Below are 26,717 nucleotides of genomic sequence, written 5' to 3'. Positions count from 1 at the left end.
ACAGCCTGATGGAAGGCACATTCACGCAAGCTTCTGAGAGCCTAAAGAAAATCAAGTTTTCTGAAAGCAGAAGTCAGCTGAGAGAAAGAATGTGCTCTGGCCTCATCAGAGAATTTTTAGAATGAAGCATCTGGCTCACTGAGAGGATGACTTATCTTAGCACATATTTATATGAAGAAATAGAACTTTGCTTCAGTACGTGCTGCCAGCACCACAGGAATGGTGGTAGTATCATGGCCCCTTCACAACCCAAGAAAACAAGAATATGAACTGATCTTGAGGGCGGTGGTGGGTTGGGGTTTTTTTTGGCGATTTTTGGTTGTGTTGTTTTTTTTTTTTTTTTTTTTTCTTAGCTAACAATAAGGTAACTATTCTGCTACAAAAGCCTCAGAAAATTATTTAGAAGCTGACAACCACAAGTCAGTCAGTCAGGCTCCTAAGGACAGTAGATTAGAGTTCGACAGTGTCAAAAGATCCCAAAAGAGGACACCTTTGCCCATTTCATACTCAAAAAGGAGCAAATAATCTTTTTCCCCTTGAATTTGAATAATCTTCTACCATTACCAGTTGCAGGGAGAACTGGCTACTTATTTTCAGAAGATCTCAGGTGATGGGCAGGAGTTGTCTAACATTCAATTAGATGCTCTCAAGTCCTCAGAAGATCCACTGACACCAGGTGTTTCCAGCCTGAGCTGTCTAAAGCAACTGGTATTTGCCTAACTGTTTAACAAGGAATACACCGCAGGGTGGGCGAGACAACTTCAACAATCTCGTGAAAAACTGTTACAACATTGCTTGCATCAGTTTCCACTAAATGAACAGATAAATATAGTTGGAACATTGTGTGGCTCTCTGAACCTTGAGAATGGGAGGTGTCAGAAGTAGCAATAAGGTCTCCACCTCAATGAAGGTGAGGTCACTGCCAGTAACATTTGCCTGTACGCTGAAGCAGACACACATCTACTTGCCTCTACCACACTTGAAAAGTTCATTTCCTTGAAAGGGTAAGTGCTCTATATAAACACTTGCATGCCTTATGAAATCTGCAGAGTGTGTCAGGACTAAATAACACATCACTAACAGTGCCACAGCCATGTCTACAAAGTCTAAGTTTCTCAACTCTGAGTGAGCTAAAGGACAAGTACGCCACTAGTATTTGTTGATCGGAAGTCACTTAGGCACTTATACACACAGAATGTCTGTCCAACAACAAAGAGTCACACGTTGCAGGAAGTGCAAGATAGTGAACATCAAGATTCACCGATAATTTTCCATTAAGAAAAGCCAGTTTTTCTTCAGCTACCTCTCAAAAAGGTTCTGGCTTGCTGCTGTAAATCCTGTCCAGTTCCATCTATGTCGGTACTGGTAAGGTAAGAAACAGCTGTTCACCTCCCTATCTCAGCAACCTGTCCCCAAAAGAAATCTTGCTTCAAACTGCAGAACTAAGGTGGTCTAATACGAGCCTCTTAATATTGCATCATGCTGAAGAACCCCATTTCAGCACAAGGTTATCTAGCATACGAGCACAATGGGCTTGTGTCTACTTGAACAGATGTAACAGTAATTTGACATGGTACCTTTGCATGACCACCACTACCCATTTAATTTTGGTTCTTTGAGGCTGCCAGGAAAAAAAGTCTGCGAGTTCTCTGTAGAATTGTTCTCCCTATTACCCAAGGAAAGACAAAGCTGCAGAGCAGACAGGGGTCCGGGTATCCTTTTGGCTTGCAGGTTTGAATGACCACAGCTCAATGAACATTGACATTCGAGGTAGGCGTTCCGTTCCTTGCAAATGTCACACATCTCCCACGTGGTTTCAGCCTCTCTATTGAAATTCATTCTGCAAGGCGCTTCGGCAAACTTGTAACACAAGTCACAGTCTTTCATCAGCATTAAGGCAGATGCTTTTCATGACCACCACTATATTATTTCATTCTTGAGAACTCCTTTCACTTCATACCTATGAACAAAGAGGGTCTGACACTGCATGACAGGCCAGATTCAAGAAAACCTGTTGATGCCGACTCATTTAATATGTTTTTAGGCACTTAGTAGTTTCAATCCACTGTCTAACAACCAACTCATTTCTTAGTATATTAAGAGATATGGCCAGCATGCACTCTCACATGGCACCCATAGATACGAAGGAAGAACTGAAAGACAGCTGGTTCTGCCCTATGTTTCGCCCTCAGTAAATTCAGTAACTTTCTCGGTTCAAGGCCCAGCTTTAACAGGCAGTCTAACTACAAAAAACCAGTCCTGATTCAAGTCATCCGCGGAATTTCTGTGGAAAAGTAACTAAAAAAAAAATAATCTGTCATGTATAACGTTGCTTAATATCACATAAGCCTGAGACTTCACTCTTGTTCAGGATTTTTTCAGTCTCTATAATCAGATTTATTTATATCCCTGCAGTATCAGTCTTCTAAAAGCCTATAGTCTAGTCGTTCGGTGCTCAGACCGTCCAAGAACACAGCGGAGCTCAGGGATTTAACCAGTCACTTAAACAGCCATAACGACAAGGTAAACTGATGCACTTAGAATTCAAGGCTACTGAACCTAATCAGTACATTTATGAGGAGACAGGGAGAACATCTGAGTTAAGTTTAACTCTAAGATCACTGCTTCAGTTTTAATACATCACTAAAAATCCACTTGGAGACTGATACCTACTGTAAGAGGGTGTATCACTTGCTTTTACTGCACTATACTGACATGTCTTGTTCAAAGAGAAGGGGTGCACCTGTTGATGAACATCAAGAGTGATCACAGCTTTGGATCTTCTGCCAAAGTTTTAGATTTGCTCTGTATGATCCTACAATGTATTTAAACTATTACTTAAGATAAAGAAAAATCTTCACAGTCCCACTATTTTATATCCTATCCTAAGTTTAAAACATTTTCTTTTTTAAACCAACTACATTCTTCTAAAACAGTAAGTGCACAGTGACAGGCATTTTAAACAAGTACTTCTTATTTATTCACAATTTAGATAAAGTTTAAGGAAAGACAAAAGAAATACAAAGGACAACATCAAAATGAAAAGAAATTTTAGTGACCAAAGTGAGTTTCTACAGCCAGTGCTCTCCATACATTTCAAAATGTTATCCAAACACCGCAGATGCAGATTTCAAATAAATCTCATAATAAACCGCTATGACTATTCCCTTTGCAATTAAACTGGGAATGGAAGTTAGCCATCTTTTACCTATGAGTACACAAACCACCAAATTCTTTCAGTTTCTGCTTAAAGCCACATTTATCTTTTACGAGATGGATTCTGCAATACGTTTTCAAGTAGCATTTTTCATTTTGTCTGAGCTCTGCTATAAAAAAAAGTCAGTGTCAACCTTCTGTGTAACAAAACACCTTTTGATCTTGCTTGTGGAATATATGCAACTCAGAGAAGTGTCACGCTTGCAGCTTGGAGGTATCCTTGGAGATACTGCAACGCTTCTGCATTCAGACTAGTACTCAGCATTGATGGAACCTTAAAACATACGATAGAGCAGAGGTGTCAATGTGTGTATACGTTAAACTAGTTCTATATCCTGTTAATGACTGTGTCAACATATGGTATAATGTCAAAAAGACATCCCGAGAGCAGCAGTTTTTCATTGTGAAAGCAGTTGCTGGAATTACAATTCCTGATGCTGAGAGTTTTATGTACTACTTTCTGAATCAAATATGAAAGAAGAGTAGAGAAAACCTTCAGGTATTAAAGCCGGTATCTGGATGCAGCAAACATCAGACCTCTCAGGCAATCTGTACTTACCAAAATCTCGAGCAAAACAAAGATGCTACAGTTAAAATAGTTAACTGCAAACTTGTTAAATTTATCATGAGTTGCCTGAAACTTCCCGAGTACATACAAGTGAATTTGAGACAGGTGTTAGTTATATACCAACAAATGGATAAATTTTCATTAAGAAATGGCAGTAATGTGAAAATACAGCCTTTCTAAGGGCACTAGGGAAAGAAACTGTATTACAAAAGCTATATTCCATTAAAGAACAAGAGAGCAATGTCTTGCATGCTGGTCACGACATACTTCATTTTGCTGATTATCAAACACTAGCAAGAGACCCATTATCAAAAGAGCACTTCTTCTCTGTAGAACTTAGCATTAGCATGCCACGTAAAGTCACCTACCCTGCCTGGGCACGCTGTAGACAGTTTGTGAAGAGACTGTGCCAGATGGATTCTGGGATTGTTCACCATTTGACCTACAGGATCATGTTCTTTTTTCCCAGCAAAGGCTAGCTGAGAGAATGCAGTCTGATATCCTGGAGTATCTTCTATGTCAATGAAGTGTTCTTCATCAGGGATAGTGTCATCCTCAGGCAGTTCAAAGAGGCCAATGAGGGCCTGCAGCAAAGGAGTCCTACACGTAAAGAGCAGAGGATAAAATTGCAGTGCTTCAAATGTGTTAGGACAGGGTCTATTTTACAAGAATGTTCAAATTACTTTGAAACCTTTACAACTTAGCCCTTGCAGGTACTTGCTTAGGTACTGAAATTCTAAGTGCCCAGTCTAAGCTGGACTTGAAGAATTGTGGACCTGTGCATTTTACTGGCATAAGGTAGTTGCTCGTATTAAAAGCACGAACAACATATTTATTTTTTGTCAGGTCAAATTGTCATGAAACATACCTACAAAAAAAAAAAAAAGCAATTCTTTTCCAGATTACACTTTTTCTCCGAGTACATTAAAAAACAAAGGTCGAGTTCACAGATCCAGCTATCGTCATTAAATTCAGGCTACCTGACATCCCAGGTTGGCTTACAATCTTCCCATATAGCTTTCCCCAAAATTCTGCAGTCAAGCTAAGATCTTACAATCTCTCTGTCAGGTCAGAGGTATGCTCAGGTCTCCTGACTAGTAGAACAGTTGTAAATAGAAACAGGCCTACCTTTTCAGAAAGAATACAAGCTAAAAGAAAGTAAGGTATGTTATTAAATGCAGTCCTAGCTAGCCCAGTCAGTGCTATCTCCATCACAAAAATCTCAAATGAGTTCTGGCATCTGCTCTGAAAATACAGTTTTATTTGTTGAGAAAAGGAAGTGGTATGAAAAGCCTGAAACTCAGCCTAAAGAAGTCACAATGGAGTTCATTTGAAGAATGTATTTTGATGATAACTCCCATTTTCAAAAAAATCAAATAGCCTCATTAATAGAACTTAAAGGAGCGTTCTACATACCACAGCTTGGTGTACTCTGTGTCCATCATAGGAGGACATTCTGTTAATATTTTTGTAATGCCAACAGCACAAATTTTCTTTTCAACTTGTCCGGACACTTTCTGGATTTCAGGAATTATAATTTTCTCCAGAACCATTCCAAACATCCTATTATGACATTAAAAGAATAAGTGTTAGAAAGCCTTATCAGCTTTATGGTGACAAAAGAAAACCAGAAACAATTTGAATCACCAGAAAAAGAGAAAACACCAGGTAGTTTGTTAAGATGCTGCTCTGTTGCAGTGGATGCCTAGTAGAAATTTGAGCATGTAAACTTTTCACAAAGGTAAAATGAATAAAAACATCCCTCTTTCCTTTTAATGACCTACTTAGGAGATTAATATCTTGAACTATCAATGAGGAACTGTGGGGAGGACATCAGGAAAAGAAAAATTGCTAGACAAATAAATCAACCACATTAGAAGAAACATTTGGCTAATCAAATTAGTGACAAATGCAGTTTGCGATTTTAGCTAACAGACACAACTATTTCCTACTGTAAGAGATAAAAATTACACAGCAGTCTTACTTTGGCTGTATGCTGTCAAATATTTCCTGCAGAGCTAATGCCCCATATTTTATGCAGTACAAGTTAATGAAGACTAGGAAACCTGTAACAAGAAAAAGGTCAAATTAAAACTCAAGAAGAAAACAAAAGAATAGCTTTAGAGTCAGCAGCAAAGTACATTCTAACAAGTTTTTTCAAGGGGTTAGAAACAGCAATCTTTGTAAATGTTCAGTTTTAGTGAAGTACGTTAACTTGGTACCTTGAAGTTGTCCAAAAACTGCTGACCTTTTCACATACCACACCACCCTAAAACATGGCGGTAAGACAACTAGGACAAGACTCAGTCCTTTTTTCCCTTTATAGCAGTTACAAAGCATTAGAAAAGCCATTTGCAATTTTTTCAGATCAACGACCAAAATAACTCTTCAATGCTTTTAGCCAAAAACTTCATGCAATGCAGTTTTCCAGATCTGCTGTGAATCCCTTTGCCCTGCCTTTGTACCAGAACACAGATGCAATGCATTAACAGCACCACCTAAATTTTGTTTGTGGAAGACCATTATAAGCAGTCCTATCATTCTGGCTCCTATCAGGTGGCATTAACCAGACTGTATAGGATTAAGTAACAGACATTCCATAATTTGTGTAGCAATAGTATCATTAAAAGAATGTAATCAGTATGACAATCTTTTACAGCAGGAATAACCAGAATATGTATTTCAATAATTCGTCACAGCTTTGCTAGTTTAACATAAAACCTTATCAGTAACTTAAGGCAGAATGACACAAATGCATATAATATTTAACAGTAATAACACACAACCACATGTAACAAAAGGAAGTGTGGTCATTGTTACTGTGTTGTGTGAAAGTTTGCTGGTATTAGTTGAAGATTAAATGGAAACACTTTCAGATAATTAATGGTATCACACAGAGTAAGAACAAAAGAGGAATACACAAGTCTTTTCCCTTATTTAGTTCCATTCCTTCCGTTTCCATGAAGTAAGTGTCACCTGCTGGGGCAACTGCCCTATATACCACCCTTGATTACACAAATAATTTGTGGCAAGTCACTGATGTTAGGAGTCACTAGGATCCCTTCATCCGCACAATCACAGGACATGCTAGGATACATATTCAGTACAGCTGCATGTTCTGAACTGTTTGCATCACTGGCACTGAAGCTTTTCATATAGCAAGGAACTTACTTTTAATAAATTTTGTTGTTTTGGAATTTTGAAGTCTTTGGAATAGTAGAATGAAGATCTGTTTCCTGTACTGGTCAACTGATTCACTGGAAATTTAAAACAATAGTTATTCAATTCACACTAGGATTTTACTAATGTCACTTCACAGAAAACACATAGAGAATGGTTCAAATCTGTTTTACTGATAAATGTGACATTTTTCAGCTGTTAACCATTACCTATGAAGTGTATAAACATACCAAATATTAAAGCCTACAGAAGTTAGATTTGAACGTAATTTCAACTCATACTCACGGAGGCATATGCTCTATAATACTGTTTAGAAGATAGAATCCTTGATGGTCGTTAGCTTTAGAGGCAATCAACTTCTGGAACACACCTAACAATCCAGGCTGTAAGCAAAGCAAACATAAAAGTCTCTACAACAGTTCTTCATATGTGACCTACCAAGAAGTTGGTCGCTACCATCTAACACATACACTAAGGCAAGAGCTTTCATAACCTAAAACAGGATTCTGTTTCTGCACTTGAGGAAGACAGATTTCTATCAGGACCGAGTGTATGCAGAATAAATCTCCCACTGACTTCACTAATCCTCAGATCTCCCAACATTTTGGCTCCTCCTCACCCACTCTTCTCATGACTGTTTTGAACAGAACCTCTGAGAGTTTTCCTGATCCACAGTGTTCAACATGAGGCAAACAAGACAGCAAAATTGTGGAAACTTACCTGCTTGCAAAAACTAAGTGCAGGAATTTTACATCTTAATTGACGAAAGCATGACAGCCTAGGATTTATCTTACCCACATAATGGAAAAGCATCCAAAAAGCCTGCATTTGTAGTATTTTTTGTCCTTCTACATAAGCACTGTTAATTTAAAGTACAAGCATAAATTCTGCACAAATCCAGCTGTTCACTAAAGGAAAAAGTTCCTCAATTTTTAATCTTAAGTCAACATGTCTAGAGGCATACACTGTGACTACGCCAATCCAACTTACAATTTTGTCAGCAGCAGCACTTGCTATCGTATTGGCACCCCGCTCTAAATAAGCCTGCAGGAGTCGGACCAAAGGAGGAATATTTCCTGTCCTTTCCCACAATACTGGCTGAAGTAGATGAGGAAAGAGTGCCATATAGGACGATGGGATTTCATTTTTATGCATTTCTAGGAGTAGGGACATCACTTGAAACACATATGGAATGAACTCTGGAAAAGAAATGATGATAGTTACAAATCCAGCAAATACGGTCACTGTCAATTCCTAGAAACCAGGTATCTATTGACTGAACCTACAATTTTATGATGTTAACACACAGATAACAAATAAAACCTTGGAGAAACATACCAACTTTCCAAATTTAATTATTCCAAAAATTTGCGAATGTATATATACAATTTCTATTTCTTCTATTTGTTAATGTTTCAGAACAAGGAAAGTAAACTACTAGAAACAAGGCAATAATTAACAAGAGTAGTAAGAGGCTTTGGAGTAGTGACTGTTACATATTTTAAAAACTCAGTTTGTTTTAAAAGTTAATACAGTTGATGTACCCTATGGAAGAACCCAGACGCTTCCTAAAAGTGTTTATCAGGACTGTGAACATGCTGCGTTCTCACTTGAATTTCATGTGTTACAGAACACCTGCCATGAGGTAAATCATAGCAACCAATTATAGTAGAGAGAGAGAGCACAAGCACTTACTGATTTTAATTTACCTTGCACATCATTCTGTAGTATCTCAGTGAACACCATAAACAAAGCCTCTTCAAAGCTTCCAACAGCATCAGGGTTCGCTTTGCATGTTATCCTTATTGACAAGCATATCGATTCAAACATGTAATGGTTAAAGTGAGGTTTGCTTGGATTCTAAAAACAAGTCATAAGCAGATAAATCAACCCAAACTTGCAGCAAAGCCACTTATTTAGCAGCACGCATTTTTTATTTCAATGAAAGTCTAAAGTAGCAATTGAGAATAAGGATACTTAAGGACTTATTTGTTAATACGCTAATGAAATTAATTCCATACATAAATGTAAACAAAAACCTTTAAAGCATAAAGGAGGGGTGTTTTTTAGAAACATTTTAAAGACAACAAGTGGTTTTCAGAAGCTCTACATAAACTAGCAAGAAGTATCACGAAACAAAAGCTGGAAAAAAATATTTTTCAATCCTGTAAGCGTAGTCAATTATTGAACACTTCTGATACCCTGTAGCTAAGTTTAAACTACACATCGTAGAAGTTTTTTGCACAGTCGATGAACGTATTCTAAAGCATTCCCTAATGGTGATGTTCAAGCATATTAGCCCAGCCTAAACAAAAAACTAAGAGAATTTTACCCACCAAAAGTAGGAGGATAATTTATTTAATTTCATCCCAAATTTCAGTGCCTAAATTTAACATGAGCCTCAGAAGCTTCATGGATGAAGAATTAAAGGAGTTGCGATTCTGTGAAAAACATTATTGTAATGGTGGCCTCTGCCCAAGCAAACATTTATACTGGAAAAAATAGCATTACATAAAGATTTTATATGCTGTTTCCAAATTTCAGATGAGAGCTGGGGAGAATGATTTGAAAGTATGTTCTAAAAGGAAGACAGTCACTGGAAGGTTGTTTTATCTTATTTTAGTCAGAAAATATTGAACAATTTACAGTATTCTAACCGAATACAACTGCAAGGTATACATAAATCTTTAGAAAGGCTGCTCTAAAAGGTAAAAAGTGAACATTTTGCTTAGATAGCCTGTTTCTTTACCTTACTGACAGCCAGCAGTTTCTGTGTAAGCTGTGTGATGACAGAAGGGATGTATGGAATTATGGATTCCTGTAGCAGAGAAAAACTCCTCATGATGGCTGCAAATAAATTGAAAGTATTATCTTCTGGAGACAAACAGACACTTCTGTCATCCATCACACCCCTAAATCCTTTACCTTTTACTATTAAATCGGATCCCAAGGAATTAGGTACGGTAAGAAAGAGCACCTGCTGCAAAGCAATCAATCTACAGTCATGGCAAGGGACAAAGCAAAGGCTTATTATCCCCAGTCTACAGACAGAGCACAGAAAATTAAGCAATTTTGCAAAGATCATCATTGATCTTGGGCAAGTCTCAAATCTTGGCATGCTATTAGCCATAACCAACTCAGACCTCCTACTGACACAGCCCAGGTAGCTGTCCTGACTACAAAGACTACCATTTGAGATATAATTTGTCACAATACCGTCACGTTTAGTGTTTCTCTTCGGTGCCATAAATTTAGTCAAAGAGGACTTAATACAGCCTGGTAAATAACTGCAGGCTGCGCACCCCTGTTCAGCATGTTTGCATAAACTATGTTTTTCAAATAAAAATTTCAGTAGCCTGTAACCCTAAGTCTTTACCTCAAGCTAACAAAGTTACTCTTCTATTGCAGAACACATAAAGCATTTACATTTACCTTTCATAATGTATTCATTTTCAGATGAGCCAGGAAGTGTCAGTGCTTTAAAAAGGTTTGTCAATAGTACTTCTACAAAGGGTGCCATTTCCGCAGCTGTAATGCTGTTAAGTAAAAGGCAGCTCTTTAACAATGAGAGATATTCACAAGCTTCAAGCATTTTACAGTACTGTAATACTAAGAAATAAAAGGTCCCTTACAGATATTTCTCATCCTTAATGGATGAAACCTATGTAGCAATGAATTTACTTCTGCTTGAAAACTTACAGGGTGGTATTATTTGTCCCCCTCATGGTAAACAGTCTTTCAAGAGCATGGGCTGCATAAGTATGGACTACAATACTTTCTGCTTGAAGATGACTGATTAAGAGAGGAATAGATACCAACAGCTGTTCTTTAGGTACCTACAAAAATATAGCAACAAATTATACATGTTACATGAAAATACAGATGGTTCAACACTAGAGCATAACCATTGAGGCCTTTAGCTACAAACAGAAAGTTGGGCAGAGGGAGAAAGCTTGGAAGGCTCCTCCAGCTGCTAAATCACACCTTGACAACCAAGAGGTACCTATTACCATCATCGCCTGTGTACTTCTCCTGAACATCAATGTTACATCTGATTTTTCAGTAAGCACATATATTCCTGACGTATAGTTCTTTTTTCATTTTACTTTGTCTTAATGGGCAATTAAAAAATATCAAGCTTAAAAAAAAAAATCACAGATATTTCATAAAGTATTAATAAAGGTAATTAAAATTTAGAAATAATATTCAATATCTTACTCAAAAATCTTACAGCACCTCACAAATCAGAACAGGTAAAGAACAAAGTTGCTATACTCTCTTTAACAACTACTGCAATGATACGAGCAATCAAGTATATTTAGACTAACGTTCAGTTGAAAAAGTCTGAGTGTGTCACAGAACTAAGCATGCCTTAAGATGTTCAATGCTCCCACAGCACATGGATAGCATGCAGACTACATGTTAATTGAATATTTATAACAATATAATTTACTTCCAAAACTAAAAATTCAGCATGAAGTGTTATATATGACTACCAAACACCTACTGAGTTAACATATGGCCAAGTAAGATAAATTAGGCTTGGCAAGTATAAAGTAACAAACTACAATATGTTTTTACCATAGAAGAAAAACTTACTTGGTTTCTAAAAATCATGATATATTTGATACCATCTGCCTTTAGCACAGGGAATTCATTCACTGCAATAGAAACATACACGAATTTTGTTGATACTTTTCATATAAATGTGATTACTGAACATATACTATTTATAGAGGTGACATTAAGGCATGATTTTTCCCCGCAAAAATAATACACATAATGTTTTTCTATGTTGCTTAGTTTCTGCATTTCTGTATGGGCCCTGTTAGAGGCTTTAGGTACAAATCACACCCCAGTACCATCACTTGTACAGTCCAAGTCTTTCACATGAAATTTCCCCTTCTGGCTCCAATTTTAACAGCCTCCAATTACCTGTTCCAAGACAACCCACTATGTTCCCAATATCAGACCATAATTGCTGAAGCGTAAAATAAATTATGTGGCTTAAATATAGGCATCCATAATCTCATCAATATCAGCTGACACAGGCTACAAGCTAGCCTTCAGGGTTTTGTACAGCATAGGAGTTTGCCACAAGGTCTGAAATACAGAAATCAAATTACTTTGATTGAACAAGTTTAAGCACGTAACTGATAGCAACCCTGTCTGCACATGCTCTGATCTTGCAGACAGCGTGTGGTAATCCACCTTTGTTTAAAAGCTCATTTGTTGCTGGCCAAACAAATCTGAATCACTTCCCACAAGCCAGGTGTTAACAGCCTTCCTGGAGATTATGCTGACACATGGGTGCTTGAGCCTTCAGAAGCAATGGTCACTGTCAAGGTTGTAGATACATCACAAAAAATGCCATACCAAAAGTAACATTAACTTACCACTAGCAGACTTCAAGTCAGGTTGAATGTGATTCACAAAGAATTCTGTCAGATTAACAAGTTCATTGGCTTGTGTTATTCCATGCTAGGAAAAAAAAACAAACCAACCGTTTTCAGATGGTTGACGTTCAGCCAGTTTTCTTACTCATTTTATGTGCTTTTAATAAAAGGTATCTAAAGCGCGCACACATCTGTTGAGATTGTTGAAACTGCATCTTTAGCAGAGAGTCATCCAATTTCTTTTTCTTAATGCTTTTAGGGTCTAGGTTTCAGCTGTAGCACTACTGAGGTTCAAAGTTACCAGCTCTGAGTTGAGGAACAGCTGCTTGTAACACAGTAAAAATCAACTAAAATGTTAGATAAAAAATATCAGCATCTTACTAACATGATACTTCTTTCTTGTGGTAGGCCTTTTATAAAGGAAAAGTTTAGGACTCAAACTCCCATCCTGAATTAAAGCAGCAAAATAATGACTACTTAGTTTTCTCTTGTGAAAAATGCAACTAATTTTTGTAACAGGATTTTCAGACAGGTATTTATCAATCAAATATTCTAAGTGATGTTATCCCATATTTGCCACTAAATAGCACAGAAAAAGAAAGATGTACAACTTTGCCATTCTCTAATTGATAGAAGACCGGGTCACATTACGCATCACTATTATTAGCAATTGCTGTGTAGGACTATACAACAACAGTTTCAAGAAAAGACTGAGAACCTTCAGCAAAATTGCACAAAGATGCTCTACAACATGTTTTACTATGTTTGCCTCAAATCTGTCTTGTAAAGCCACTGAGATTTGAACTGTAATAGCACTCAAAATATTTATTAATATACTAAAACTCTTCTGTAGCACATTTGACAGAATGCTACTGTTCCCAAATACAGTTTAGCTCAGGTGTGGCTTTTCAATGTATCCAGCCTATTAGCTGCTTTCTCCCAAACCAGTAATGAGACCCAATTCCAGCCATTATTAGCATTCACATCCCATTTCCAAATCACAAACACTCAAATAACAGGAAACACTGGGAAATATGACAAGAACTGTAACAGTCACTTAGATTCCTTCTAGTCTGCATAACATTTCTGGTCATCTTCTGTAAAGCAAAATTTGGCCTTCCATGGCTTACAAACTCTGGCTCAGTACCTTTTAAAACCTCAGAGGTTCTAGACTCAAACTAATTTTGTTTCTTCGTATGGATGCTTCACACATGCTAGTAAGACTTGCCAAATTGTCACACATGGTTGTTGACACTGGGTCTGCCCAATCTATCTGAAAATCAGATACCACCAAATTACCATATATAATGGCCAACTTTCAATCTCATCAACATTAAACTACAACAAATACAGTTACTCCCATTCTGAAGCAGTATAAAATGAATTGCAGTCCTCATATGCACTGTAGTATTTGAATGCAAATGGATCAAAATTAATAGAACGTAAAAGTACCTTCTGTGTTTGCGCTTTGGATGCCAAAGATGTAACAAGGTAAATAGCTGCATCTTTGTGCTTCCAGTTAACAGATGGATTCTTTGCATATTCTTGCAGCATAGAATTAACATATCCAGAAAAAATCCCTGTCACAGGTCCTTCGAAAAATTTGCACAGACCTCTGACTAGATCACAAGCTGCTCTGCGCCTGGTGTCAATATCTGCATGAGAAACAAAGATTCTTTGGATATGAGAAAGTAAACAGCTTTTCATATTAATAAGCATAATAATAAAATAATCATATACAGCGTCTCAAGTTACAGCCACACCTCCTGTTAATTATTGCAATCCTCTGCACTGATGCGTAAGAACATATTTAAAATCTTTTACTTACTGTCATAATAGGGACTATTTGTACATCACGAAGAGGAACGGACACCCACCAATACTGCATGTGTATTCACAGGTTTTACTGCCCTCTCAAAGTTTCTGTAGAGCACGCAGGCTTTTTACTATCTTGACAATTATGCACTCAAATGTACTGAGTCTGGTTGGGATGGAGTTAATTCTCTGCACAGCAGCCCACACGGTGCTGTGTTTTGTACTGGTGACTAAACTGTTGGTAACACCCCTCCCAGTTTTAGCTGTTGCTGCAGAGCGCTTGCTTGGTGTCAAGGCTTTTGCTTCTTCCTTTCCAGCAAGTGGGCTGGGGGTGGGCAAGAAGCTGGGAGAGCAAACAACCTGTATAGCTGATCCAAACGGACCAAAGAGATATTCCGTGCTATGTAATGTCATGCTCAGCAACAGAAAAACTGAGAGGAGAGGGTTTCTGGGGAGGTAGCCATTGCTCAGGGACACGCTGGGCATCAGTTCACTTGTGGGAGGTGGAGAATCATTGACTTCCACCCCCCACCCCCCCTTCCCTTTTCTTCCTCTTTCTTTCATTTAAACCATCTTTATCTCTATCTAGGAATCTTCCTTTTACTCTTCCTATTCTCTCCCCCATCCCATTCCAGCTGGGTGGTGAGAAAGGAAGCTACTGTGTGGTGCTTATCTGCTGGCCCCCCATGCTGAATCAGTACATTTTTGCAAAAAAAAAAACAAAACCAAAAAAACCCACCACCTGTAAAAATTCCTTGTTTCAAGAAAGTAAAAAAACCCAAAACTAAACACTCAGCTGGCCTTTAATACAATACACATTTAAATGCAACAGAAGACACTTCTAAAGTAATCTCTGAAGAGCACAAATACTTCTTGCCTCAATTCTCTTAAAAGAAGAAGTAGCTAACAAATAAAAGCTTCACAAATACCTAAAATGTAGCCAATCCTGGACAAGAATGATAAAACATTTGCTTGAAAACAGTTCAAAAACATTTTCCTCTGATGTTGTCCTCCCGTGCAAGCGTACAGTAATTTCTTAAATCTATCATCAAGTGTCATTAATTCAAAAGTGTCAGTCAGTAAGCTGTTAGGGGCACAGAACAGCACATACAGATTTGTCACACAGATGTAATTTGGTTTATTTGTGCTCTGACCTGGCTAAAGACTAGACAGCTAGAGTCGGTAAATCAAGTAGCTCTGCTAGCGCAGCACTGTGTTTTCAGGACGGTTACTGTATTGGTTTGAAGGCAGTGCCAGCACACAAGGGCTGGCTGATGTCCAGCTGGCTTGATCACAGATTTGTATGCAACACCAGTCAGAATTTCAGTTTAAACATGACAGACTACTAAATACAGGCTCAGTCCCTCCATATTATTTAAAACTCTACACATAGGAACTAAATACACAACTGGCTACTACTTAGCATTGACTTACAGGCTATATTTGCTGAAATGAGAATGTGTGCAGTGCAGGAGACATACCAATCCAATTAAGGAAAAAACCTTACAAAAACATCGTTCAAAACAAAGACACTGTGATGGACATATTGTGACAGTAGACTTGATCAAAAACTGGATAAAATCTCTTGGGAGGGGCAAGGGGGAACCCTCTGAATTTCAAAATAAGTTATAAAAGCTTCAGTAAATTGCTTCAGCTCTTTAGAGCTATATTTAAAGACCAAGTATTCTTAGTATAAATCTGTGGATTACCTGATCCTTCCAAATCCCTTCTTATATATTCTTCAGAATTATCTTCAAATGCTTCTTCATCAGCCGCTGAAAATATAATACACAGTAGTTTAAATACTGAGGTCTCTGTTTGTTATGGTAAGAAGGTGTATTACTATCAACTTGCTATTTTTGCAAAGTACTTTTCTATAATATCAATAGAAATTAATCAGAAATATCCAGCCAGACTACCCTATTTGGCTTGCTCCTGCCCCACAAATTTGTCTTTCATACTCATGAGATGATGTATTCCTGATTTTAAAAAAAATAGAAAGAAAAAAAAATAAGGCATATTCAATGCTAAGTGTATTTAAAGAGGCTTCTAGAGTCAGAGCCTTAATAGAGAAAAGCTTCTTATCACTGCACTACATCTTCATTGCATTTTAGATACTAGGATAAATAGGAGCCCAACAAAACTTAGAGAAACAGACATTACAATTTAGTAGGCCTGATATCCATGCCTATTTAGGCTCCTTGAATTATTCTGATACTCACCTTAAGCATGAAAAGCTATTGGTGGCGCATGACCTAGACTTCCTATACTTTTCAATTTGAGACCCCAGTAAGACAGAAAAATTATTAGATATAGTCATACAACTCTACAAAGCCCACAGGACAGCAATCTGTTGCAGAAACTTGGTTTTGAATCTAGCACTAAAGTACACAAGAGTTAATCCTCAATTCTTAGTCCTCCAAAGCCACCAATCGTTGTAATTACAGTTAAGATTTTACTGTGTCTTTGAAAACATAAGTCTCAAAAAGTTACCTCTAAATTCCATATTGGGAACAATAACTTTCTCACAGATGCTTGTCAATGTATTCTGGTCTTCAAACAGATGCTTGTAATGTGGTCTCTCACAAACTGAGGCCAGAAACTGGATGGCATTACTAACCAGCTAGAACAGCACAAACAGGACACATACAGTTTTAGCATGACCGACCAATTTATAGTTCCTTATTAAACTTGACAAGATCAGTTTGTAACAACTTACCAAGTCATATTTCACCTCCTGGCCTGTTGTGACCAATAGATTCCAGATTGCTGTTACAAAACGTGGCAGGTAGGGCTGGAATTCTTCATCATATTTTTGAGCATACAAAGCTGCATTATCACAAATTTGTGATTTCAAGAGCTCCAGTAATCCAGCTTCCTCTTCATCCTCACATAAAACAAAACTAAGAACTTAAACATCCGAACTTCAACACTACTGAAATATTAAAAGTATCAACCTATTTTAAGGAAATACTTACACTATTATTTTACCATGTTCTAAATAGGTGAAAGAAATCCCTCTCACGTCCCTAGAATTACTGGATTTTGCTGACTTGTACTGGAACTGCACTGCAAATTATAAATCATACCTACATTTCTAATGAAAGTACTATGCACTCTAAATCATTTAGACGTGATAAAGTTTGACATGAAATTAATTTACAAATGTAATAGGATAAAGACAACCCAAGGCACTGAAAAAAAATATGCTTTGAAGACATTCTATTTTGCTACTTTAAATTAGAATAGCTGTAAAAGTAGTTCCCTGCGGTTCCCCATACCTGCATGGATACTTGTGGAACCACAAAGCAAAGTGAATTGCGAAACTGAACTGGAATTATTAAAAAACCCCACCCCACCCACCCACCCACCCACCACCCCAGTTCTGTCTCCCCACCTTGCTGGTTTAATGCATGTCACATCCTGACTCAGTTCAGCACACAGCTGTGTGAATGTCTGTGCTGGGCAACAGCCCACAGACACAAGAGACAAGCGAAGAGAAGAGAAAAAGGTCAGCAAAGCTTCTTTTAGCAGCATTAGCCTAAAACAACCGTGAAACTACAGCACAGGATACACTTAATACGCCTATGTTTTGTAAAGACATTTATAGAGTTGTTTTGTCTCCATCACGTGGCAAACTGTTGTACTGTATCAGGAAGCCATCAGCATTTAAAATGCAGAAAGCATGCACAAAATTAATTTGCGCTTTGATGACTTAGTATCATCTTTCACTGTCAAACTACTGATTCTTATAATCAGACAAAGATAGCAAGTGCTGACTAAAGTACATAGGGATGCCATGCCCAACTGTTCTTAAGATCCCGTTTTCTAAAACACAGTGCATGAACCAGCTCAAAGGCACAGAAAACCTGAGCACTGTGACTCTCTAACGGTCAGGCTGCTTCAGCAGATGTCCTCGACAGAATCTACTCATTGATGAATATTTGTCATTTGATTTCTGTGCACAGCTGGGTATGCCTGTATGCGAGATACAACTTCAAGAAAGGAACTCAATTTCTTAGACCACAAGGTAACTTCTCTTAAACCCCATTTCCTTTTAGTCATTCTATTCCTTTGTTTACCCAACAAAGAAAACATTGCACTGTTCAGAGTTAGACCTAAGCTCTCAGTCAATGCTCCACTACAGAGGCAAACCAGGAGGTTTATGTGGTACTTACATCAGTCTGCAAAAGTTTATTATCTAAAGTTAAAAGACTATGAAAATTTGTCATCCATGTTTCCATGTTATCTTCAAAAAACTCGGGAAGATCCTGTGAAGCAAAAGCATAAACCTACATTTTAATTTCCAACTGCACTACTTAGATAACACACCTGCACTGTAAGTAGTATGTATCCACCTTACCTACTGAGGGACAAAGTAGCACAGAAAATAATCTTCAAAACAAAACACTACCCCCTCCTCTTCTCAAACTAAACCCCACCAGACAGAGGCTTTGGAATACAGTATTTCAAAACAAACTCATTGCTTACACCCTGTACAGCCTACAGTTTTATAATAAAGGAACCTTATTGCCTCTTACTCTCAGAACAAGAAAGCACAAGCCTCCCTTTGAATTCCAGCTTGCTCTTTTGCCCAGCATGGAAGAACAGCCCAAGCAATCAAAGCGCGATCACATCACACCTCACAAACTTGTGTTTGTGCTGAGACACTAAATATGCCACCTCAGCAAAGTACCTTTATATAATTTTTCATATAGTGCATCTATGTTAAAAAGTGTTAGAAATTTAGATATGATTTCAAAACAAAAAAACCCCACACTGCTACCAGAATTACTTGCTTCTATAGTGTAACAGACCTGCTAGTTTTAACTGACTTTCACCTACGTGGCTGAGTTCATGTCGGTACAGACATAATTATAAAGGAGCACGGTGAGCACAAACTCAGGCATTTGACTTCTGTCTTTCACAGCTGGTACTCCAGCTCCTTGCAATGACACGGTTTAACTCTTGAACTCTTGTTTAGATTGGGCCAAGCTAATGTGTTAATTAACCCCATCCTTACTGTGCCTTTACTCCAACGTTGATGCAGACTGTCAACTCTTATTTTTGCGATAAAGCACGGCCTTAAAGGCTGCCTCAAATGGATCCCATAAGTACGAGCATAACAGCTTTGTGAGATCAAAGCAGAACTATTAGAAGAACAAGGAGAGTCACCTGAAAATTTAAACTGTAGAACAGCTTCGCAATTAGAATGAGAGAAGAAAAGAGAACCTTCAAAGCACTAGCATCGTTTGCATGTGTGCTGCAAAGTTCAATAGTTGCCTAGAAAAAGACATAAGATTCAGTCAAGTAACACACACACAACACATACAAACCACATTGACAAGAGGTATTAAAGTGTCATGTAACATTTTTTTTTTAAGCCAGAAAATACAGTTCCTTTTCCTGCCTTTATCAAGCCTGTCAGGTCTCACTTTATGACTTCAGTTTGAACCTCATTAACAGTTTCAAAGCAACTGTTATTAAGTTTTCATTTTACAGGTATTCACAACAAGCAATTCAGAATGTTAAACTTGTTTAGAAACGATTCAACAAGAAATACCTTAAAGAGATTTGTCAAGGGCAAAGCAAAGGCATCAAGGACAAGTTTGATCTCTGTCCATAACTCGTTTGACTTAAACTCATGGCGGTACCTGACAAGTGAAAGAGAAATACATGAAAAATAGGATGCAGCCTTCACATTTATTACCAAATTAACTTGCATACAATTTTGCGCTGAACCTTGAAACAAATACTGTCAAGTAAACAAGACCTAAACAACGTAGTTCAAGACCATGCAAGGTGTACAATTCGACATCCACTTAAACTCTTATTAATAAGTCAGTAAGCACTTTTAAGTAGAAGCCACAACTGTAGACTTTGTAAGTCTACAAAATGAAGTCTAACAGTAAACATTTTGAGTTGAACAGAAATTTTACAATCCATATACTAACTCTCTTATTTTCGATACCTTTTAAATAAAGAGTGAGCTGTGCGAAGGACCCCATTAATGACATGGAAATCTCCACTTTGAAAGCGATTCACCATTTCTGTCAGTAAGTCTGGCCATTTCTGAGGAAAGTCTTCCCGACCAATAATACTAATAGCATCACTTAACTGGAAAAGAAAGATAACCATTACATGATGTAATAGCAGGCTCCTCATTAGAAAAAAAGCAGCAGTCATGCCAGATGTTGCGAACAGCTGAGAAAACGCTTGTTATTCTTGTCAGATTAAAAAAATCACTGGGTTAAATATCTACCACTTTCCAGCACAAATAAATACATCTCACTTTAAATTCAATGTGTACACACAGACTCACTTTCTGGAATTACTATATTTAACTGCCTAATGCTAGAACTTAGCTCTAAGATTATACAGCAATTGCCTATTAAAAGAAAAAAATTACAGTAGGTAGAAGTAGCTATAACAATATATTCCAAGTTTTTTTGATTGGGAGGACCTCATTGGTAAGGGAACTGAGCTCTGCCAATAACCAGAGCCTCTAGATACACTTAGAATATTCCTAAAGTCTCATGGACACAACCAGGAATTGACATATTACCTGCTTTTGAATTTGTTCTGGGCTGCTAAGCATCAAGGGCACTATGTTGGCTTTAATGGCTATCCTGTCTGATTCACATATTTTGTTCGGTTCATCCTCAACCTAAAATTAAAACAACAATTAAGTCATGGCCATACCAGTATACTCTAGGCAACAAGCGAGCATCAGCATTTCAGAAACCAATTGCTTATACCGATTTATGTAACTATTACACTGTTAAAGAAACCAAGAAGATCTGATAAAGATATTGCCTACAACGAATCCGTAACAGTAGTATATGAAAAAAGCTGAAAGAAATTACATCTTTCTGTAAAACCTTGAACTAGTTTTTTCTCCTAAGAGTGACTTTTGAAATCAGCAATTCAGCAGTAATAAGGGTGGGCACATATGCCAGTAATATACACGAATTTAACCAATAGTCTCCTCTTCCACCACACCAAATCACATCTCTGTCCTCGCTTCTGCCAGCCTCAAAGATTTATTTTGTGCAAGCTGCCTCAAGTCATGCTTTCTAGCAACGGTACATGAAGATGCAGGTTACACAATCAAAACTATAACACTGACTTTAAGAGTTACCCAATCAGTTCAAAATATCCATTGGTTCAAAGTCCTGTCAGTCAGTAGTGCCAAGTGGTAGTAAATTAAAGTTTCTACTAAAGAAATAAGAAGGAGGCTTGTCACCAACCAGTGACAGTAGTCTAGTGCCATTACCTGTGATGACAGCACCAAAGTTCAGACACCTAGAAATTATCCAGCAATTAAGAGGTAAGCACCTTCAGATGCCTTAAACCAGATGGCACTACTATCCTCCTCCTCACCTCCCTTTCAGCATCTTCCCATAAACTTAAAAAAAAAAAAAAAAGGTAGCAATTTCAAAATCTCAAGTTCTCAAGTTACACTCAGCTATAAGGCCAGTCACAAGTGGTGCTCCCCAGGGCTCAGTATTGGGGCCAGTTCTGGTTAATACCTTTACCAATGATCCGGACAAGGGGATCAAGTGCACCCTCTTTAAGTTTGCAGATGACACCAAGTTGGGCAGAAGTGTTGATCTGCTGGAGAGCAGGAAGGCTCTGCAGAGGGATCTGGACAGGTTGGATCGATGGGCCGAGGTCAACTGTATGAGCTTCAACAAGGCCAAGTGCCGGGTCCTGTCACCACAACCCCACGCAGCGCTACAGGGTGGGGAAGGAATGGCTGGAAAGCTGCCCAGCAGCAAAGGACCTGGGGGGGCTGGTTGACAGCCAGCTGAGCACGAGACAGCAGGGTGCCCAGGTGGGCAACAGCATCCTGGCCTGTGTCAGCCATGGTGTGGCCAGCAGGAACAGGGAGGCGATCATGCCCCTGTACTGGGCACTGGTGAGGCCGCCCCTCGAATCCTGTGTGCAGTTTTGGGCCCCTCACTGCAAGAAAGATACTGAGGTGCTGGAGCGGGTCCAGAGAAGGGCAAGGAAGCTGGTGAGGGGTCTGGAGCACAGGTCTGTGAGGAGCGGCTGAGGGAACTGGGGCTGTTTAGTCTGGAGAAGAGGAGGCCGAGGGGAGATCTTATCGCTCTCTGCAACTGCCTGAAAGGAGGGTGTAGTGAGGTGGGGGTTGGTCTCTTCTCCCAAGTAGCTAGTGGTAGAACAAGAGGAAATGGCCTCATGTTGCCCCGGGGAGGCTTAGATTGGGCATTAGGAAAAATCTCTTCACTGAAAGGGTTGTCAAGCACTGGAACAGGCTGCCCAGGGAAGTGGTAAAGTCACGGTTCCTGGAGGTATTTAAAAGACATGTAGATGTGGCACTTCGGGACATAGTTTAGCCGGGCACTTGGTAGTGCTATGTTCACAGTTGGACTCTATGATCTTAAAGGTCCTTTCCAATCTAATGATTCTATAAACAAGCCATTATAGAAAAAAAACAAAAAAACAAAAAACAAACAGAAAACTTGCTTCTCCTCTTCTATCACACAGCACTGAATCAGAAGAATATATAGAATCATTATATATACATTAAAAAATGCAAAAAGAAGATGATCTTTAAAATCTAAGCTTTACAACTTTATATGATGTGAAAAGCAGCAATAACTGTACTAAGCAAGCTCCAAGTAGTGATGCAGGACTCACTGCTATAGCATTTAGACAGATGAGGACAGAAGTCGTGGAGAGGTCAGTCAGCAACAGCAAATCCTACTGTGGAGTTATTGATGACATTTTTCAAAGAAATTAGACCCTTTTATAAGGCAGCATATAGATGAGCATTCTGTACACAGTTTAAAAATAAATTTAAAACCCCAAACTCTTCCCTCGCTCCAGAAGTGCCCCTGACATCTGGCTCTCCAGGCTCTACCTAATTGAAGTCCTTGAATAGGCAAAACCCCTTTTACTTCCACTGAGCTTTATATGAGTCAAGTTCAAGGCTGCTAAATTAAACTATGTGATCTAGGTAAGCTAGCCTTACAGCTCTATTTTATGTTCATACAGCTAATCTTGAAAGGAAAGCTTAGATTTTGGACAAAACAATGTGCTTGAAGCTACAGAGCAATCATAACAGCCCTCTGGATGCACTTACTACATAGCATCTCCACCTACTCCCAAACAAAATTTCATCTTGAATCACATCAGCAATACATAAAATGAAGCCACTTAGAAATTTCTCCATAACAGAACATTATTTCTACTTACAATATACTACAGATAAAGATGCAATTTGAGAGAAATGACTGAGAATACAGTATTACAGAAAAACAGTTCTAGAAACTTCATGCCAGACTGAATGCGCTGATCTTATCAAACATAACCAGAGCTAGGACTGCTATAGCATCTTAATGTTAGTAGGAGGGGGAGGGCAGAAAGCACATGCAAAGTTTTAAACAGGTACCAGCTAAGATGTAATGATGAAATACTTAACAGTTTCCCTGTAGTAAAACAACATTATACATCTGATACTTTTCAGATACAAACAGTACTTTCAGTGAGAGAAAGTATAAACAGTATCAATTAAAACTCTCATCACTGAAGGAGCTGAGCTCTCAAATGTAGTACTTTCTACTGTAAATTAAATGTCATGAATGCTCAAAGCTCCAAATCAAAAGTGTTTCTGACCTCTTCAAAACAAAAGATAAAATTGAATTAAATGGCAACACTTCTATTTGATGTCTATGAGAACTTCTAAGTGTTAAACTGGCAAGGCCACCAAAATAAACTGTCCCACACTACTCTATGCCCCAGAAGCATTACACAAAAGAGAAGGTAGTATCATCATTTTCAGCTACGGTCCTGGCTTGAAATGTTTGTAACACTACAACAATAGATACAGGCCAAATTGGCCAGCTCGTTATAGACACTTCACAATCATTTTAGTTTAGATAATATTACTGTTAGTTAAAATAACATTTAAATATTGTGCTTCTGTGAAACATGCATATAACATTGGAGAAATTTATTTGTACATAAGTTTATCACCTGGCTTTAGTTCTTTTTAACAGAATGGACTCCAATGGTCTGGGTTTTAGTTCCTTGTCAGTAAATCACATCTTGTGTTTGTTCTCTGAATGATCTGCTTTATTTCAGAGTACAGACATACACACATTCTTCATTCAAGATTACTGTAGAATATCTTATTGTACCTTAAAAGGATTATCAGATCTTAGCACAACTACTCACTAGGATACCTACAATTCTCCAGTTCCTTTTAATATAATTCTTGAACGTTACAGATGCACAAACTTTGATGACATTTTCCTGTGACTTCTCCAGCAGCGTTAAGAGTAACAATGGATAATTCTGGCTTCCTTCAACTGACTCAAGAAACTTCTCCGCTGTAAGAGAATATACTAAGGTTAGCAACAGCTCAACTGATTTTTCTAATGGGAGTCCTATGATTCCTCAAGTGTCTACTTAAAATAATCAACACATGAACACTTCCTCAGAGTTTCACAAGAACAGAACAAGTCTGACAAAAGGTACTGTAGCTTCTTTACTACTAAGCTCTTTAACACGTCTGCTATGAACAAAAGCTCTCAATTCAAAGAAGGAAGTAGAAACACTGCCTCCTCACTGTTTTTAAAAGCCATAACCTGCTAGAAGTAAATCTTGGTTTATTGTGAATAGCAGCACTGTTTGAAATAATAACAGGACAAAAAAAAAAAATCAGGAACACAGGAAAATAAAATTATAAAAAGCAAACAAAATAAATTTATATTTACATTCATATTCATTCTTCATCAGTATTTTGGTTTTCTGTTTCAAAAGGATACAGAGAACTTCTGCAAAGAGGTTACTGCATAAACATCCACTGAAGTTTGCTACATACAGACAGAAGAGCCAAAAACAAACTAAACTTTTTTTGGTCACTCATAAGAATCACTTACCAGGACGCCTTATAGCAGGATCTGGATCTAGTGTTTTCTTTAGATACTCAGTTAAAGTCTGTAAATTGGCATCACTCAGCTCCATTTTGGCAGAACCTAAAACCCACAAGTTGTTTTAAGACAGATCAGAAAATCTATCCTATAAGCTACGCATATGTAAAACTAAATTCCACAGAAGACACATCAGCTCTTTTTGACTATACGCCACAAAGCATGGTCCTATCTTGTATGTCTCATCCAGTAAAACAACAGCCAGTGTGCATCAAGCACAAACCAGAAAACATTCCATTTCTTCAACTACATATAACTGTTGCCAAGTTTATTGAAACCAAATTCCTAGAACAGGATCACACATCCAGCAAACCATGAACCACGTACAGCCAAAAGACGATCTCTTGCCCTTTCAGGACAACAGGAGTTTGGTTTTGCTTTTGAGAACTAATGTCAGCCCCAGAAACCTGTTCCTGGTTGAAAAAGCTGAATAGTCCTCCCCTACACAATTGTAAATAACTCAAGTCAAAGTGTATTAGAGAATCAAGGCTTGTTTAAAATTAAATACTTATTATCAAAGAAAATTCTCAATGGAAAATTAATTTTTTTATAGGGACAAAAGACTGTGCAAAGCCAGAGGGTTTGTCCACCCTCTAAAATTTAGATTTGGGTGGGAGTTAACTTAAACTGCAATACTTATTACAGAATAACTGTCCACTGAAGACTAAATTACTTCTTTCTAGTCATCCTCCCACACACATTCTCATAATTACCACAGTGAGATATTAACTTCACAGCTTTAATTGGAATAATTAAAATTACAGCAACTCTAAAACAGCAGCAAGACATGCTTTAATGCACACGTTGTTGCTCAGGGTATCATAATCAATTCTGTCCATCTTTCTTACCACCAGCAGCACAGTTTGCTCACTACAGAAGTAATGACGAAATAAACATTTCCATTTTTTTCTCTTGAGTTTCTAATTAGTAAGACAGGCTGAAATTTGGCTGTCCCACTTTGGATTTGTTTAATGTTGATTACCAGTGCAATAAATACAGCTTCTATTTAAGCATGCTTCCAAAGGCAGCCAGTTTTAATGACACAATTTTTGCTTTAACTATGGCATCTATATAATTACAAAGAGACAGCAACAGTATCCTCTTGAATTAAATGAATGTTAATGAGTAATTGAGATCCCAACACATTTCACAAAAAGCAAAAAAACTCCTAAAATGTCCTGCCTCCCCTGTTTCAATCCCCTTCCCTTTTGGGGGCTTACTTGTCTGTAGTCTTGTTCACTAATTCACATCAACCAACAAAATCCCAAAATCTGTTCTACAAAATGGCCTCATGCATCATCACTATGATGTTGACATTAATACTTAAATCTTTCATAATTAAAAAAAATGTAAAATATCTGCTTCAGGGATGTTTGTACGGCTGAGGTGCAAATTGATGCAGAAATCGTTTAGGAAGACTAAACTTGACTCAAACGGGAAACCAAACTGAAGGGGAGAGGACAATTCTGAATGGCCTTTTACAACTACCTCACATACATATGTAATATAGGGGCCCACGTGAAAAACATACACGTCGAGCTGACTGTGAGTTTACTCTGAAGGCAAAACACAAATATT

At 37.9% G+C, this 26,717-nt stretch overlaps 1 protein-coding gene across 2 annotated transcripts; it reads right to left on the bottom strand.

Annotated features, from left to right (window-relative positions):
- Positions 1-3,033: 3,033 nt before the first annotated feature.
- Positions 3,034-25,176, bottom strand: CSE1L (chromosome segregation 1 like). Of its 2 annotated transcripts, XM_086474507.1 has the most exons (24): positions 25,089-25,176; positions 24,394-24,536; positions 20,741-20,842; positions 20,147-20,292; positions 19,739-19,829; positions 19,351-19,458; positions 18,354-18,446; positions 16,895-17,062; positions 16,669-16,798; positions 15,885-15,950; positions 13,813-14,015; positions 12,361-12,445; positions 11,564-11,625; positions 10,664-10,800; positions 10,397-10,500; positions 9,714-9,811; positions 8,674-8,824; positions 7,955-8,163; positions 7,250-7,347; positions 6,956-7,041; positions 5,769-5,850; positions 5,201-5,347; positions 4,153-4,384; positions 3,034-3,490 (listed from the first exon to the last, which is right to left on the bottom strand). In XM_086474507.1, exons 1-24 carry the CDS (start codon positions 25,171-25,173, stop codon positions 3,401-3,403), a joined length of 2,916 nt encoding a protein of 971 aa, XP_086330633.1. In that variant the 5' UTR covers positions 25,174-25,176; the 3' UTR covers positions 3,034-3,400. The 2 variants fall into 2 exon arrangements, with proteins under 2 accessions (XP_086330633.1, XP_086330632.1); XM_086474506.1 differs by lacking the exon at positions 16,895-17,062 and having other exon boundaries at positions 25,089-25,173.
- Between the last annotated feature and the right edge of the window lie 1,541 nt (positions 25,177-26,717).

Source organism: Leptosomus discolor, chromosome 17, assembly GCF_034619465.1.
Source record: "Leptosomus discolor isolate bLepDis1 chromosome 17, bLepDis1.hap2, whole genome shotgun sequence".
NCBI lineage: Eukaryota > Metazoa > Chordata > Aves > Leptosomiformes > Leptosomidae > Leptosomus > Leptosomus discolor.
This window is presented reverse-complemented; position numbering and strand designations above follow the sequence as displayed.